This window comes from Bombus flavifrons, chromosome 8 (genome assembly GCF_040668555.2).
Source record: "Bombus flavifrons isolate JBK064 chromosome 8, iyBomFlav1_principal, whole genome shotgun sequence".
NCBI classification, from domain to species: Eukaryota; Metazoa; Arthropoda; class Insecta; order Hymenoptera; family Apidae; genus Bombus; species Bombus flavifrons.
Genome location: NC_138449.1, coordinates 1860480 through 1875985, shown reverse-complemented (window position 1 = coordinate 1875985; position 15506 = coordinate 1860480). Strand labels below are relative to the sequence as shown.

General features: G+C 39.6%; 1 protein-coding gene across 1 annotated transcript; it reads left to right on the top strand.

The window, feature by feature from the left end:
* Positions 1–8874: 8874 nt before the first annotated feature.
* Positions 8875–11369, top strand: LOC138182615 (segmentation polarity homeobox protein engrailed). Its single transcript, XM_069118649.1, has one exon. It carries the CDS (start codon positions 9915–9917, stop codon positions 11367–11369), a length of 1455 nt encoding a protein of 484 aa, XP_068974750.1. The 5' UTR covers positions 8875–9914.
* Positions 11370–15506: the final 4137 nt, after the last annotated feature.

Genomic DNA, 15506 nt, shown 5'->3' with positions numbered 1-15506 from the left:
ATACTTACTTGCTATAATATTATCCTCGTTTAAATTCTTTAATCATAATTTTCATAAACATTCACAGTTTAAAAAGAATTGTCGGCTTTTAAAACATGTATCGCTGCATCCAAATAAATTCAATTTGGAAGCTTTCCAATGAGCCAAACTTTCCTCCGCTCTAAAACGCCGAGACATCGTTCAAAAACGATTGTGTTTGCTGAACAACACATTTATACGTTATTTTACCCGATATTCAATCGATAAAACGCGCCTCGTGCGCGTGTAATATACATTTACCTGTGCAAATACTCGGCAACCGTAGATAACGAGCGAAATATGGCATCGCCGATTTTCGTCAATCCTCGGGATCGGAATTTTTCCGTGCTCGCGTTTACCTTTGATTAAATCATTTCATCAAACATGTTCGACTGGTTCCCGCTATGATCTATGTATAAGTGAGATTACCGGTTCAAGAGAGAAAGAGAGAGAGAGAGAGAGTATTCGAGGCTGGTCGGCAGATAAAATCTGATGGATGCTCCTCGCCGATTCTCTCCGTGACGTATCTGCGGATATAACTCAAGGACCCTCGCGTGATTTCGCATGATTACCAGGAGCAGGATAATGAAAAAGTCCTGGGAGAAAAATACGATCAAGGCATTCGTGATCGAGTAAAAACGTTTCGATTGAGAAATGGTAAAATGGTAAATGATATAGAAACCTAGCACCTCTCTTTCGCTCAATTGAATTAACATTATTGACAAAATTTGACTTGTCGCAAATTACACTTGTTATTATATACTATATATTAGTAGATACTAGGAGATTGTGTTAGACAATCGGAACGCTGTTCCAATGGAACAAATGGAAATTTGCAAGCTACAAATTATTCGATTACCTTGTCTGACGTAGAATTGTAAAATTATAAAAAAAGAACCGCTTTAAGGGGGTGTCATGAATTAGAATGTTCTAAAACTGCGTCTTTTTGTGATTTTTTTTTTAGAAGGAAAAGAAAGAAATGAAGTTATTGAATTTTGAGGTTTTATACATATTTAACGTACACAAAAAAATTGTTTTTAAAGTAAAAGAAAAAATTATAACAAATTTCTAAGCCTATTTCATGGGCTGTAGTTTTCAATCGGCGTAAAAGATCCACGTAATTCTTGGCTGAAACAAAAAACCAAAAAGGGATTAAATTATTATATATTTTCCTTCTCGATGAACTAAAAAAAAGGCAGAAAATAGTGTGAAATTAAAAATTTTGGTGGGTTTAAAGAAAAAATGTGTTTTTTAAAAAGAAAAAATAAACTTTCAGGTGCTGTAACAATTATTTAAACAAACTTTTTGACGAACTTTTTTAGTTCATCGAGAAGAAAAATATATAATAATTTAATCCTTTTTTGGTTTTTTGTTTCGGTCAAGAATTACGAGGTGGATCTTTCACACCGATCGAAAACAGCAGCCTATGAAATAGGCTTAGAAATCTGTTATAATATTTTTTTTTTACTTTAAAAAAATTTTTTTGCATTCGTTAAATATATATAAAACCATACGTCAAAATTCAATAACTTCATTTCTTCCTCGCCTTTCTAAAAAAATCACAAAAAGACGCTGTTTTAGAACATTCTAATTCAGGACACCTCCTTAAAAATTAAATAAAATAAATTATTCCAATTGCTGCTCAATTATTTATAAAATACATCGAATACCTACTATTTAAAAAACTTTCATTATCCATTTCGTGATGCTTTATTTTCTAACACACTTACGAGAGACTTTACGTACATTTCGCATAATTATTCGTTACATTCTACCTTCCCATTCCTGAACGAGGGAATCGAGCATAACGAGTGGCGACGAAGATCGGGACAAAAAAAAAAAACGGGAACAAAAGACAAAAGAAACTTCAGGCTCCGCTGGAAAAATGGGGAAGAACCAATAGAGCGGCGTTTCTTGTCGTTAAATCGACGAGAGGCCGCTTATCAGACGCAAATTGCCACCTTCTTTTCCATGCTAATGCCGCATGGGTTGCTCGATATACTCAAGGAATCGATACTCGAGTGAACGAGGAACGGAGGGCCGGTCTTACCGCTATCGCTTTGGCCAATTATTCTTAAAAACGATAGCATCTTAATGAGGAAAAAATCAACCGCGTAATCGCGAAAATGATAGCGTCGTGTGGACGTCGAAGGCGCAACATGTGTCTGTAATGCCTAGTTTCGTGGAAAGTTGTGGTTACGACGCGTCTATTGGAAATGTTAATTCCGTCAAAGACGGAAGGGACGTTTTCTTCGTTGTCGAAATTGGCCACTCGTATCGATAACTGAAACGGGAGTGACCGTTGTACGAAAATTGCAACTTATAACAAATTCGTGGTCGACTGATTTCTCGGTGTAATTACGTGTCGACGGGTCGATATTACAGATTGATACGGATTTCCACGATAATAAGTTGCTATAGGAACGTCCACGGTGAAAAATGTGTCCCGGTGGATTAGGTATCTGCGTGAACGCGTTCATGTTGCGACCGTTTGTTTCAACGATATTAGTATTCACTGTTTCGTGGTTTGATTTGCAATTTGTCGACAGGTTTTATTAATCGATGATCGGTGATTGATATCGGTGGACTTTTGAATTACGGCGAAATATTGGTATGTGTCATGGTGGTCGTTTAAAGTATATGTTTCTGCTCGAAGAACCTTAAGATTTCAAATAAAATGTAATTAAACGAATAGAATATGTAAATAGATGGTTAGAATGTAGATAGGTGAGTTTAGAATGCAAATTAAGCAATTAGGGATTTTAATTAAGTAAACTGGAAATGTCAAGAAAGAAATTAGAAATGTAAACGAATAAATTGAGAATATAAATAAAAACTACGAATGTAAATAAGCGAATCTAACGAAACAATATAATTGAATAATCAAATGTAAAGAAAAGAAACGTGTAAGTATCTAATATTAAGGAGGTGTCCTGAATTAGGATATTCTAAAACAGCGTCTTTTTGTGATTTTTTTTAGAAGGAAAAGAAAGAAATGAAGTTATTGAATTTTGAAGTTTTATACATATTTAATGTATACAAAATAATTGTTTTTAAAATTAAAAAAAAAATTATAACAGATTTCTAAGCCTATTTCATGGGCTGCAGTTATCAATCGGCGTGAAAGATTGACGTAATTCTTGACTGAAACAAAAAACCAAAAAAGAATTAAATTATTATATATTTTTAAAATGTTTATATATGTTTATATATGTTTATATATTTTAAAAATATGAAATTAAAAATTTTGGCGAGTTTAAAAAAAAACTTTAAGGTGTTATAACAATTATTTAAATAAACTTTTTTCTGCCTTTGTTTAGTTCACCCAGAAAAAAATATATAATAATTTAATCCTTTTTGGTTTTTTATTTCAGTCAAGAATTACGAGGTGGATTTTTCCCGTCGATTGAAGACTGCAGCCCATGAAATAGGCTTAGAAATCTGTTATAATTTTTTTTTACTTTAAAAAAAATTTTTTGTATTCGTTAAATATATACAAAACCATACCTCAAAATTCAATAACTTCATTTCCTTCTTTCCCTTCTAAAAAAAATCACAAAAACACGCTGTTTTGGAACATTCTAATTCAGGACACCCCCTTAAATAATTGAAACCATAAACTAAATGAATTGGGAACATATAGCAGAATATATGAAATATACTATTTCAATATACATATGAAGTAATTCTCTTACAATTTTTCAAACCTATCAAAACTAACATTACGTATCTTGATTTATTTTATTAACTATCGTATTTACAATCGATCCTTACAAAATCAATTTTCGAATCCAAAATTATTTATCGTCGATAATAACGTATAATACGTATCGAATGCGGCCTCTCATTACATCACGAACTAATCCACTCGTTGCCTTCAAATACCATTACCGCAAATTAGCCGGGAAAACAAACATTTAATCCTCTAAACGAACAAATACCCACACTCCCTGCCGTCTAGTTGTCTGGCATTCATCCGGATGCGGCGTACAATTAAAATCTACGGGTCAGCTGTCTGGCCAACTGCGTCGACTCGGTAAATGAGAAAAGCTGCCTACGAATTGGAATTCGTCTTCGACTCATCTACTGCGCCTAATAATAAGTAGACGTTTCGACAATATTAACAAATTACGTGGACACTCGTTAACACGCGAAAATGTGAAATAACACGTGTTAGCAAAATTTATGGAGGGAATCGTTGCTAACGAATTTGGATACACTTGATCGAAGATTTTTTAAACCGGTCGAAGAACTTTAGCTGTTGAATCTTTGACCAATGGAATGGGACATTGTCACTTTGAATTTTTCATTTCCCTCTTTTTATGAAGCATTCGATGCTTTATCAACATTAACTTTGCACTGCTGTGCTGAGTGTGACTCGATATCAGTTTCTATCTCAGTAGCTTTTTTTGTGAAACGTGCGAAAGAAAAGCAGGATTGCATCGTGCAAATTGTTTCAAGATATACCATACGCTTAAAAATTACAAAATACAATAATAGCGCGAATAAAACTGGTATTTAAGTGAATTTCTTTCTTCCTTTATTTATTTAAATTGTCTTATTTTTTAGTTAAAGTAAATTTCAAATAAAACACTTAGAAGCGTTGGGAGCTGCTGCTAACGAAATTGAAATAAAATTCCCAGTACAAAGGGTTAATGAGCATGTTTTTTGCACATAATCTTTTATTACAACATGATATTAATCATAATAACATATCAGTTTGATTATTCAAGTACAAAGTTAAGATTTTGAAGATTTTAAAGATTACTTGTCTCGGAAAAGTCAATTTCAATATCAGAATATTTTAACAGCAGATAGAGTTCTTTCGATCGGCTAATCTGCAGCATTTTAAAGTTACCCTAACCTGATACCAAAATTAACATATTTTCCGAAAATATAGTAGATTAATTTTTTAATCGATCGCCATTACTTCGATTTATCCTGCACACAGAATATTTCCATCGCTACCAGTCAATTCGTTGGTCGTGCAAACATCGTGGATAGATTTTCTGAGCGTTCCAATCCAAGTCACTCCCACTCTTTAATTTCCATAAATGACAATTTCCACCGGAGGAAGCCGTAAAAGGTTTTGCACGCACCTTAGCGAACACGTCGGACAGATACTATCCCGGTTGGATTCGGTCGGATTAGCATAGGTTTCCGCGTTCTCTCGTGGAAAAGGCGCGTCATGAATCCGGAATTACTTGGTAATAAATTTTACTTTTCTGAACGTGGGCAGAAAGAAAAGAAAGGCGCGTGAGAGAGAACCGATATTGTAACAAGAGGTAGATAATCTTAATAAGCGATTTCTTAAACAATCAAATGGAAACGCGACCTCCATCACGATGAGTTTATAATTTCATTAAACATTAACACTTTGACTGTCACGTTGGTCATTGGTGACCGGAGCGCTTGAACTTACAATTGTAAAAATTGAATGAAAATTGACAGTTAGGGCATTTTGAATATAACCGATAAATAGAGGATGCTTTGAAATGAAAAGTGCCCCATTGAACAATTAAACATTTTTATTAGGACAACAATAAAAAAGAAAAAGAACAAATCTTGCATCGAACGGTGTTAAGAAAAAATGAAGCATTTGCATACAGTCACCCACAAAAGTCTTCACATATAGACATATAAACATATAAACAAAACGATGTTATCAAATGACACATTTATTTATCAACATGGAAAAAATAACCATCTTAATCGTTAAAATAGGAAACAGTAGTCATTTTAATTTGAATAAAATTCGCTTCCCTATCCTTGATTCATCTACTTGTACTCGTTATAGCAAAATTTTTAAATTCTCGTTTATTCCTTGTATTAATTCATAAATGCATTTGCAAGTTATATTCACCACTCTATTTTTCACAAAGTGATTTTATAAATAAATATTATGTATCAACATAGATTGAAGGGAACGATGTTTATGACAATTCTCCTTACTTTTCAATTTATATAATACGATTGATCAATTTTATCTGATCATGTATCAATTGAAAACAGCATCAATATGATATCAAAAACGCTCGGATATATTTAATGATCGAGGAAACTCGAAATCTTTAAACCCGCTATTTTAAAACTTCGATACTTCTACTGTATAAACATTATCTCTATCGGATTATTGGATCTTCATCGATTACCACAGCTACCGTTTCTCTCAGATAATCTTCTCACACAAGCCGTACTCTCTCTAATCTTCTCAAGAAGCAATCAGTCGATCACGAAACAGGTAGAAAGGGTACGGCTTGTGGAAATCGCTGGTAAAACTCACGAAGGAAGTTACGTGTCACGGATCGATGTTGACGCACTTAAACTTCACCTAACCGACGATTTACGAGCTGACATTTTTCTTTTTTTTTTTTTTTCTTTTTCTTTCGCTGCCTCCTATCCGCTGAAAGATCGGCCCATAATGAGGCTTAACGATCGCCCCGAGAGCACGTTGACGCGCACCCAAGCTCCTCACGAACCCGACGAAAAATGAATACGTGATTCACGGCGCGCATGCACGCCACCGTTCTCCATCGCGGAGGAAAAACCGGCGCGGGGTGAATCGATATTCGCGGAGCTAACGTCCGTTTCTCTGCAAAGCTGGACGCGTCTGCATCTCTAGCTCTTTTTCCCTCCGCTTCCCACGTCTGCACTCGCCATTTGTATTCTGTTTCGATTTTTCTCTCATTAACCCCCCATAAGTATTTCTACTTTATCTGTTAATTTCGGCGGGCCACATCTGCTCATGTTAAACTTGTACGGGACATAAATTTCGCTCGCGACATTATGGAAAACTATGGAAATTGTCGAAAGATTTTATAGGTACGGGGAAACATGAAAATCGGCTTAATCTCTTCTTCCCATCTTTTCACAGCTGTATTTCTTCAAAAATCTTATTCCTTTTTGGAATACTTTACTTATAAGAAGCGTGAAATACGCAAAGATAGTGAGACGATTAGTTTAAACAACTGTGTGACATAATGTAGGTATTTCCGGTTTCTTTGAATAATTACAATATAAATGAAAAGAAAATTCTTTACATGCGCTCCTAGTGATGTTCTCAAAGCGACCGTTAGAGGTTAATAATTATTTCGTATATCATTTAATAATTAGTAAGTTATTAATTCAATTGTTATTTCTATACTCAGAGGTAAGATCAGAATAGTTATTATTTTATTGAATGGATAAATCTATCACACCGTTCTGGGCCAAAAAACCTTTATTGCACGCGCTTACAAAAATTAGAGATAAAAACAAAAAGGCATCTTAAATCTATCGATTGTAACTAGGATCATTCTCCAGTTACTATTTCTTATAACTAACACGTTGCCATTTTCAACATCAATGATTGTAATATAGCATTTTCTCATATATCTAAATGCATCAAGAGACGCGTTAGACTACTTAGAATATCCTAAAACAAGAAGCTAAAAAAAAAAAAAATCGGGATAGGTTTCCTGTAATTCCAATTTAATCCGAATCACACAACAGCCGACTACTTTGTTACTCAAACGGGTTCAACTGTGGAATTCGCCTACATCGTTTCTCGATTCCATTCGATTGAATATGTATGAGAGTGATGAGGCATTGCTCGAAAATACAGAAGAAAAAAAAAAAAAAGAAAAATGTTGCTCCGATCCAGAGTCGCTTAATAATGCACGCGAGATCCGTTCGAGACATTAGGCTCGTTCCCCTATAACTCGCCGCTAAAGATGAAATTGGATAGATAGGTCTGTACAACGTTTCGAATGGTTACAACGGTGTATTACCGTAATAGCGGCGATCATAGGATCGTTGCCGCGGTTCCGACGCGATTGATTTATCCAGTAGCCGAGAAACGATCGTAACCACGAAACAACGTTTCGTTTCTATCCTTCGAAGAAGGAACAGGCGAAGACCTAGAAGTTTGCAGCATCGGTCAACCAGAGCTCGTAGCAATAACAAGAAAACACGAGACGATCAATAGAAAAGAGAAAGAACGGAGCAACGGATCGAATTGGCGAAGACGAACTCTCGGTTGGCGGGAGACTGTTCGCGAGGAAAGCGGCGAGTGTTCGAACGGAGGAAAAAATATACGAGCGCGAGGAGAAGGAACCCCCGGAGGTAAGAGAAGCTTAAACGTGGTAGGAGCTAAGAGCCGGATCATCTAAGAGCAGATAGAGGAATCAGAAAGAACAGGCAGAACGTGCTGAAGACAGAGGAGAGGACGGTGGTGGAGCGAGATAAAACGAGAAGGGTTAAAACTGGTAAGAGAGGCGAGGAGAGACGACGACAATCTGGAAAGCCAAACGCGATAATGTCTGGAGGGGATAAATCGACCACGAGCAGGAAGAAGATGAACACCGTCCGACTAAAAAGGACAAGCGAACAGGGGCAGCGTACTGGATCACCGGACGAGCGGATAGAGGAGCCGAAGAAGTAAAACGGAGAACGTTTCGTGCAGGTAGAAGAAAGAGGTAGGAATTACTTAACGAAGAGAGAAAGACAGGATAGGTACGGATAAACACGAAGAGAGACCAGAGAGACGGGAGGTTTGCGACTGCGAGCTGGTAAGTGGGGACACGATGCAGCGGAGGTTCGATGTTGAAAGAGGAACCGAGACCGTTGGGAAAGGTGTTCGAACGAAAGGAAGAGGGAGAAGCTGGCTTGAAGAGGGGAAACCAGGTTCTCAGTTGCCTATCAGCAGTTGCTTTTACGGAGTGGTGGAAAGCTGGGCGTTACACGGTGCGGAGTTCTCGCAGCAGCCGGCAGATGTCGAATGGTCGCGCCCCTAGACAGGGTCTTCACCCCTGAAAAGGTCAGCTCAGGGGCGTAGCGGTCGTGGAATCGACGCCCAGAAACGCCCATCGTCGACCCTCCCGCCGCTTCCTCGCCGCAGACGCTTCGCGGCAACCAACTGGACAACCAGCCCGGCCTGGATCCACAGCGTCGCACAACGGTTCCGTTGAAACCCGCGTCTCTACCAGCGCCGTGTAACCAACTCGCCACGTTTCCACCGTTCATCCGGAGCATCGCGTCTCTTCGTCTCTCCTTCCGATCTGCTTGCTTCGTCCGAACCGTTGGCCTGTGTTTTCGCCTCGGTTTCCTGCTCGTCGACTGGTAGTGCGCGTATCGTGCGCGTTCACACGGTTCAGTTTATCGCCACGGTGGGCACGACTCCCCTGTACGCTTAATTTAGGTTAGAAGAACCACCCGGTACAAGGGTGAACGCGAAAGTGAGAGTGCAATGGATTATGGACGTATCGGGAAGATTTTGAGGTTAAGGTACGAAAAGTTAGTGATGACGAGAAGCATCGATGAGGACGATACGATTCGTTGTCGGTTGGACTGTCCGTTGAAGTAATGAGCTGGTGGCTCGGGTGCACTGGTTCTTAGTGTATTACGCCCGGAGGATAGGTTATCGGGGGAAGATGAGAGATAAACGCGAACCTCGTGGTGGCAATCCGTCATGAACTGGCTTGAACAGTGTCCGTCGGCAAAGATACTGAGGGAAGAGTACTTTGTGCTCGGGAAATAACTGAAGCGTGCGCGAGTATTTCGAAGTTTCTGTCGTGAAGTGTGTATTCTATGATAGAATTCTGAGACACTATGCGAGTAGGATATCAGGGATTGGTTGTTAACGATTTACAGGTGGCCAATGATCGGACAGGTGCCCTGTACGAAGACGATGATCCCTCCAGGCAACTTGCAGCGGATGGAATCCGTTAGGTAACGACCTGAAATTCAAATTGTCAAGTAGATCGAGGGACAAAGCGAAGACGAGTGTTTGGCAGTCGTCATGGAAGGGTTAAAGACTTAAAACAAGATTTAAGATTTTCGCACCGATCAACTCGGTAAAACACGAAAGAAATCTTGTTGAGAAGAAAAAGAAATAAAAAAGAAAAAGAAAGGGAAACATGTCGAACACACCACCGGAATCATCCACCGGTTTAGATTCGAACGATCTCCATGAGATCAGGCAGAATTATCTAGCGGCCAGGCTGGAGCCCGACGAGTCCGAGAAACGGGATCAGATACGAGGAAGTGACGGCAACAATCCTGACAGCGATTGCGAAAGCGACACCAGCGAAGTGTTGAGCGTCGGTAGCGAACCGACGCCCACAAGCGTCGTTGGAATCCGCGGTTGTAGCTCGGTCAGGTACGAGCAAGAATCGGCGAGCAGTCGCGGTGACTTTCGCGACGAGGAGAACACGAGGACATCGGCGACACCATCGCCTTCTAGTTCAACGAGCTGTAACGATGCGTTCTATCAACGAACCGGTAATCACATCTCGGCACCGAGTCCACCGGCGTACAGTCAGCCACCGTCATCGCCCACGGCATCCTCAGTCAGGTCACCGGCTTCGTCTTCAGCCACTGCTTCGTCCCCGGGTCGGCCCGAAGCGATCCAAGAGGTCATAGTGCCCAGGTATCAATCCAATCATCCTGCACATTTGCTACCGCGATATTCATCGAGGGAAACCGAGATTCCCGACTATCCTACTCGAGTTCAGCATAGTCTGAGTCACGAGATCGTTTACCCGACCGTGGAAAGGCTTCACCGGACTCCGATCAGCGTTCCTCTAGTGACCAGACTGTCGTTGTCACCACCGTCGGCCATGACAGTTACCGGTCTGCAAGCGACCACTCCTGTTCTCCATCCAACAGCTTGCAGAGATCCTCGAGAAACCGCCTCGCTAATGCCTCATCCTGGCCAGCATTTGCATCACGCGAACAGCCACGTTCACCTTCATCAGACGTCCCAGATACAACACGTTCCGGCAAACTCGGTTCACCAGCATCGACTTTCGGTCAGCAAGATTCTTCAAAGGGAACCTGGCAGCCCTTCCTCACCTGGGGCGAGAGAGGAAAACGGAAGGACGATGCATGGCGCCAATGGAGTTCAGAATAATGGCATCAATAACAGTAACCATCATAATAACCATAATAACAACAACAATCTGCAGCATCAGGCTGGCTTGAAGTTCAGTATAGACAACATACTCAAGGCGGACTTCGGTAGGAGGATCACCGATCCCATATCATTGAAGAAGTCTCGGCCGAAGAAGGTCAGCTCGAGGCCCATTGACTTGACCAAGGACTTTCTAGAGTCGACTACCGAAACCACGGAGAAGAGCAGCTCGGAAACAAGCTCGACGACCAATACCTCGTCCGGTGGCGGTGTAGCGACCGGGAATCCTGCCTCGAACACGCCTGTACCACCTGTGACCGATCCTGGAAAGCAGTTACCGTGGCCTGCCTGGGTCTACTGCACCAGATACTCGGATCGACCTTCCTCTGGTGAGTTCTGTTCTGTGTTACGATCGTTCCTTGAAGCGAGAACCGTGCTGGGAGAACGGAGTCTTTTCTAACGACAGTCATTAACGTCTATGTAGATGGTAGATAACAGGGGGGAAGCTATTAGTATTCGGTTTACAGCGTGTAAAAATGTCAAGTACCGATACAGCGGGTTCGTTAACTAGCCGCTACAATGAATTCTCAGGGGCAATTTTTAACTTATGGAAGTTAAAATAGTCTCACGTTGCTGCTTTTACGTAACATCTTTGCGAATCGATACGATGAGGTATAACGTCGATCGGTTTAGCCGGTTTGCAGATAAATTTCCATCGTGGCGGTTAAATAAGAAAAGGTCAGTTAATAGTATAATCAATGGTATTTCCTGTGCTTGCTCGTGATTCCCGTTAAATTTATTTCGTGCACAATTTACTATGTTGTGTTTGACGTTCGAGCGATTTTCGTGGAGGAACGCAAATGATTAAACGATTAATGGATAAGCGCTCGTTGTCAGCGATCGCTCCGCTATAACGGAATTTCTCATTAGAACAGTATAATGGTGCAAAGTTCATCAACTCGTGAGATTCGAACGCTATAAAAGAATTATATTCCTTGGTCTGAAAGAAATCGTCGTTATATAAGGGTTCGGTTATTGTGAGATATTGCTCTGTCACGATTTCGACAATTTTATTTAGATTATCTTTTTCTAACTTCGACGGTTAACTAATTATTCCAAAGTACCTGGCAAAAATGTATTCGTGACGATACTGCTAGAATGAATAATATTCGTTCCACGAATCTGATTCACGATCGAGATAGAAGAGCGCCGATTTTAATTGAGATATTAATAATTCATCGAACCTCGAAACATAGAAAAAAAAACATTAAAATTCAACACAGTCTCACGGTGTAACACAAAGAACAAGCCACTGTCTATGTCTGTCTATATGCCGACTTAATTAAGATGTACGTTTAATTAGCACAACAAGACGTATGATTTCACGTAAAAATTACCATTTCATTCGAGCATCTTCGCTCGATCAACTTCTATTCCTGAATATTCAACGAGCCTTTTAGCAGGCGTTCCCCTAGCGTTGAAACGAGCCCAGCGTTTCACGTACGAAATCGAACTTCCTTCTACCAAACGGGCTAATTAGAGATTTATTTTGTCGCGATTGGACGTCTTGGCGGAATTGTTTCCCCGGTTTCGAGCAGATGGATGACCCTTTCAAACGACACAGGAAAACGTGTAATTACTTTACTCACCGACCGAGTGCCAGCTTGATGAATGGTAGAAAACGTTTCTTCGTGTCACTCATATCTGATATACGCTCATTGTCAGGAAACAATTGTTAAGCACTCGGAGAAATAAGCTGCTCTCTGCCCCATAAATCAACCGCGATATGCAACCAACTATTTCTCTCGGCTTTTGTATGCGTAACAACAATTTCCTATAGGTCATTCAGTTGTCGTATTCTTATGCAAACCATCGGTAAATAATCGCACCCTATTAGATCGGTTTTCTGTTTTCCAAACGTGTGGCGGTTGCTGCCGCGTTGCGTCCTTTCGTCGTGCTTGTCCCTTTTTGCACAAGGAGCTACCGCGTATGTACCATGGATGCGTGCTCGGTGAAAATTATTGCTGTCCGCAGCTCGATAGGTATTGTGTTAGAAAAAAATCAAAGGCATAACACAACCGGCGCGAATCCGTCGCTTTGCTACCCTATTGTATTTTAATAGTCGGCTGCAGTGCAACGTTAGGAAACGACTAATGGGAATGCCACGAATTTCTCACGGATCAATTTTTCTTACCATCGGCACACGCACTTTCGCGTGTAGCTACTCTGATTCCGGCTCTCTATTCGAAAGTAATTCGCGTTAGTTTTCTAAGTCTTTGAGCTTTTCTTTTAGTAGATACAGGCCTGTTTACGAACAAAATTTACTCAGTGGAATTTATTTGTTTGGACTTGTTCAACGATAAATTGTATAACTGGAGTATATCGAATGCTTTCTCCTACTTATAATTGTTTGTTCCAATAAGAGGAATTCGTATATAGATAAGCGAATTCAGTTGATAGAAATTTATTCGATTAGGTAAATATTGGTTTGGAAATGGTCAGAGTTGCAGAAAACTGATCGACTTCCATCTCAATAATTACTAAACGTTGAATATTAAATATGAATATTAAACTGAAACAGAATATAGAAAGAGGGAAGTGGAATCAAAAACGTTTGGTTGTCGCGTTGTCATTGCGATCTATTCGGTGAATGAAGTCGTACGGTCGGCGGAACACATAAAAGTGCTAAATTCCCGATTAATAACCGGTAGTTTTTGCGTAGCCAGTTTCAACCGCCCGAGCACCCACCGTGGACGAACGACAATATTGGATCACGTTCCTATTATGTCTTTACAGCGCGTAATTTCGCGGCCGACAGATAAATAGTCCGTTGAAACGGTCACGATAAAGCTTAATCACTGTTATTGCACCGGTCGTGCCGCTTGATATCACAGGTTGGAACACCATTCTATATATTCTTTCTGCGCCCACGCGTGCACTCAATATTCAAACGGAAACCTCGTCAATGTCGGTCTACAGAGAAATCGGAAATTAGTTACGTTGATAGCGAGAAGATGCCTAGCGAGACTTTACGATAAATCGTTCGAACCTGCAAAAATATACCACTGTATAAATATCCATAAAATGTCTATGATTATCTTGATTAAGTTGATCATCCACAGCGGTTAATTTTATAAAAATTGCAAGATAGAAAGCTGACATGTTCCAATAGTATAATCTCAACTGGTAATAAAAACTCGTGTGCCGTGTTTTTATATTTATGTGACAGAAAATAGGTTCAACACGTTATAATTAGGTTGTAAGTGATTTTTGCTCACTCTATAAATATTACAACATGAAGAAATACTACATATTTATTTTCGATATATCCGAGATACATGTTAGATATTTTTCCAATCTGAGCATCTTTGCATCTTTAAATTCTCCATAAATATCTAAACATTTACAGTGTAGCTATAACTAAACGGACCAATCTTCTTTCCAACCATTTATCTTTGTACAATATGATGAATAAATTGCTCAATGAGACTTCGTATATCGACGTTTGGCTTCTTTGCAGAAAAGAACTAGTTTAGCGAGGAAAAGAGAAGAGCGGGAGATCACGAGGGCAAGAAATATCGCGTTTGATCTGGTTCTCCACGGTGACTTTATAATTTAGCACTTTGCACTCCGTGAAAAATGTTGGACAGTGTTAATGGTGCTTTATTGCCGGTCAGTCAAATCAACCAGATACGCTTACGAGGCGTCGTACTCCAGACCACCTTATCACCGGGATAAATTCGTTATTAATTACCTCGACCAGTGGTTTTACGGTGCCGCGACAGGGACTCGATTCTCGAAGGAAATCAACGCCGCATAGTACAGTCGAGACGCGCGACGTGTCGTTAAGTAAAACTAGAATTTTAGTCAGACGGTCATCTCGAAACACGATTAGATCGGTGTTTCTCGTGACTGCCGAGGGAATTATGCAACTTTCGTGCGCCGATACGAATCTCTCCTCGTCTCTGGTCGTTACAAACATCATCGTGACTATTAGGGACCTGGTTGTTGTTAATTTTCCTTAATTATTCGCTGGTTCAACGACCAATCAACCAAATTACAAGATTTCGTCGCGTGGTCTATTCGTTTCGTCGTCCATTCGTTCGGTCGTTTATCGTTTCTTCATAATCGCTTTTCGACGAAGTATCGTTCTCAACCTGTGAAAACTATTTTCCTTATTACCTTCTTAATTAATATTTAACTTGAAGAAAATTGACGGAGTGGTGAGAAAGAAATGGTGATGTTCTTTTAGAAATGTAAAATTAGTGAGATTTTGTGAAGTTAACAATAGAAAAATTAGTTTCTAAATAAGAATGAATTATTATTGAATAAGAAGCAGTAAAAAGCGAGGAGAAATATGTTTATAACTGATCTCATCATTCTTTTCTATATATAATTTTCTATATCAATTCTATATAAAATTCTTAATAAAAGAAAAACGACCGAACTTGTGAACAAATCTGCTATTTTCTGGTATTCCAAGTACCATTTGGCGATCAGTAACAATAAAGTTTGCTTATAAAAAAAGGTGTGTAACTAGAAATAACATAAAATTTCCCTGTAGAAATATATATATATATATATATATATATATATA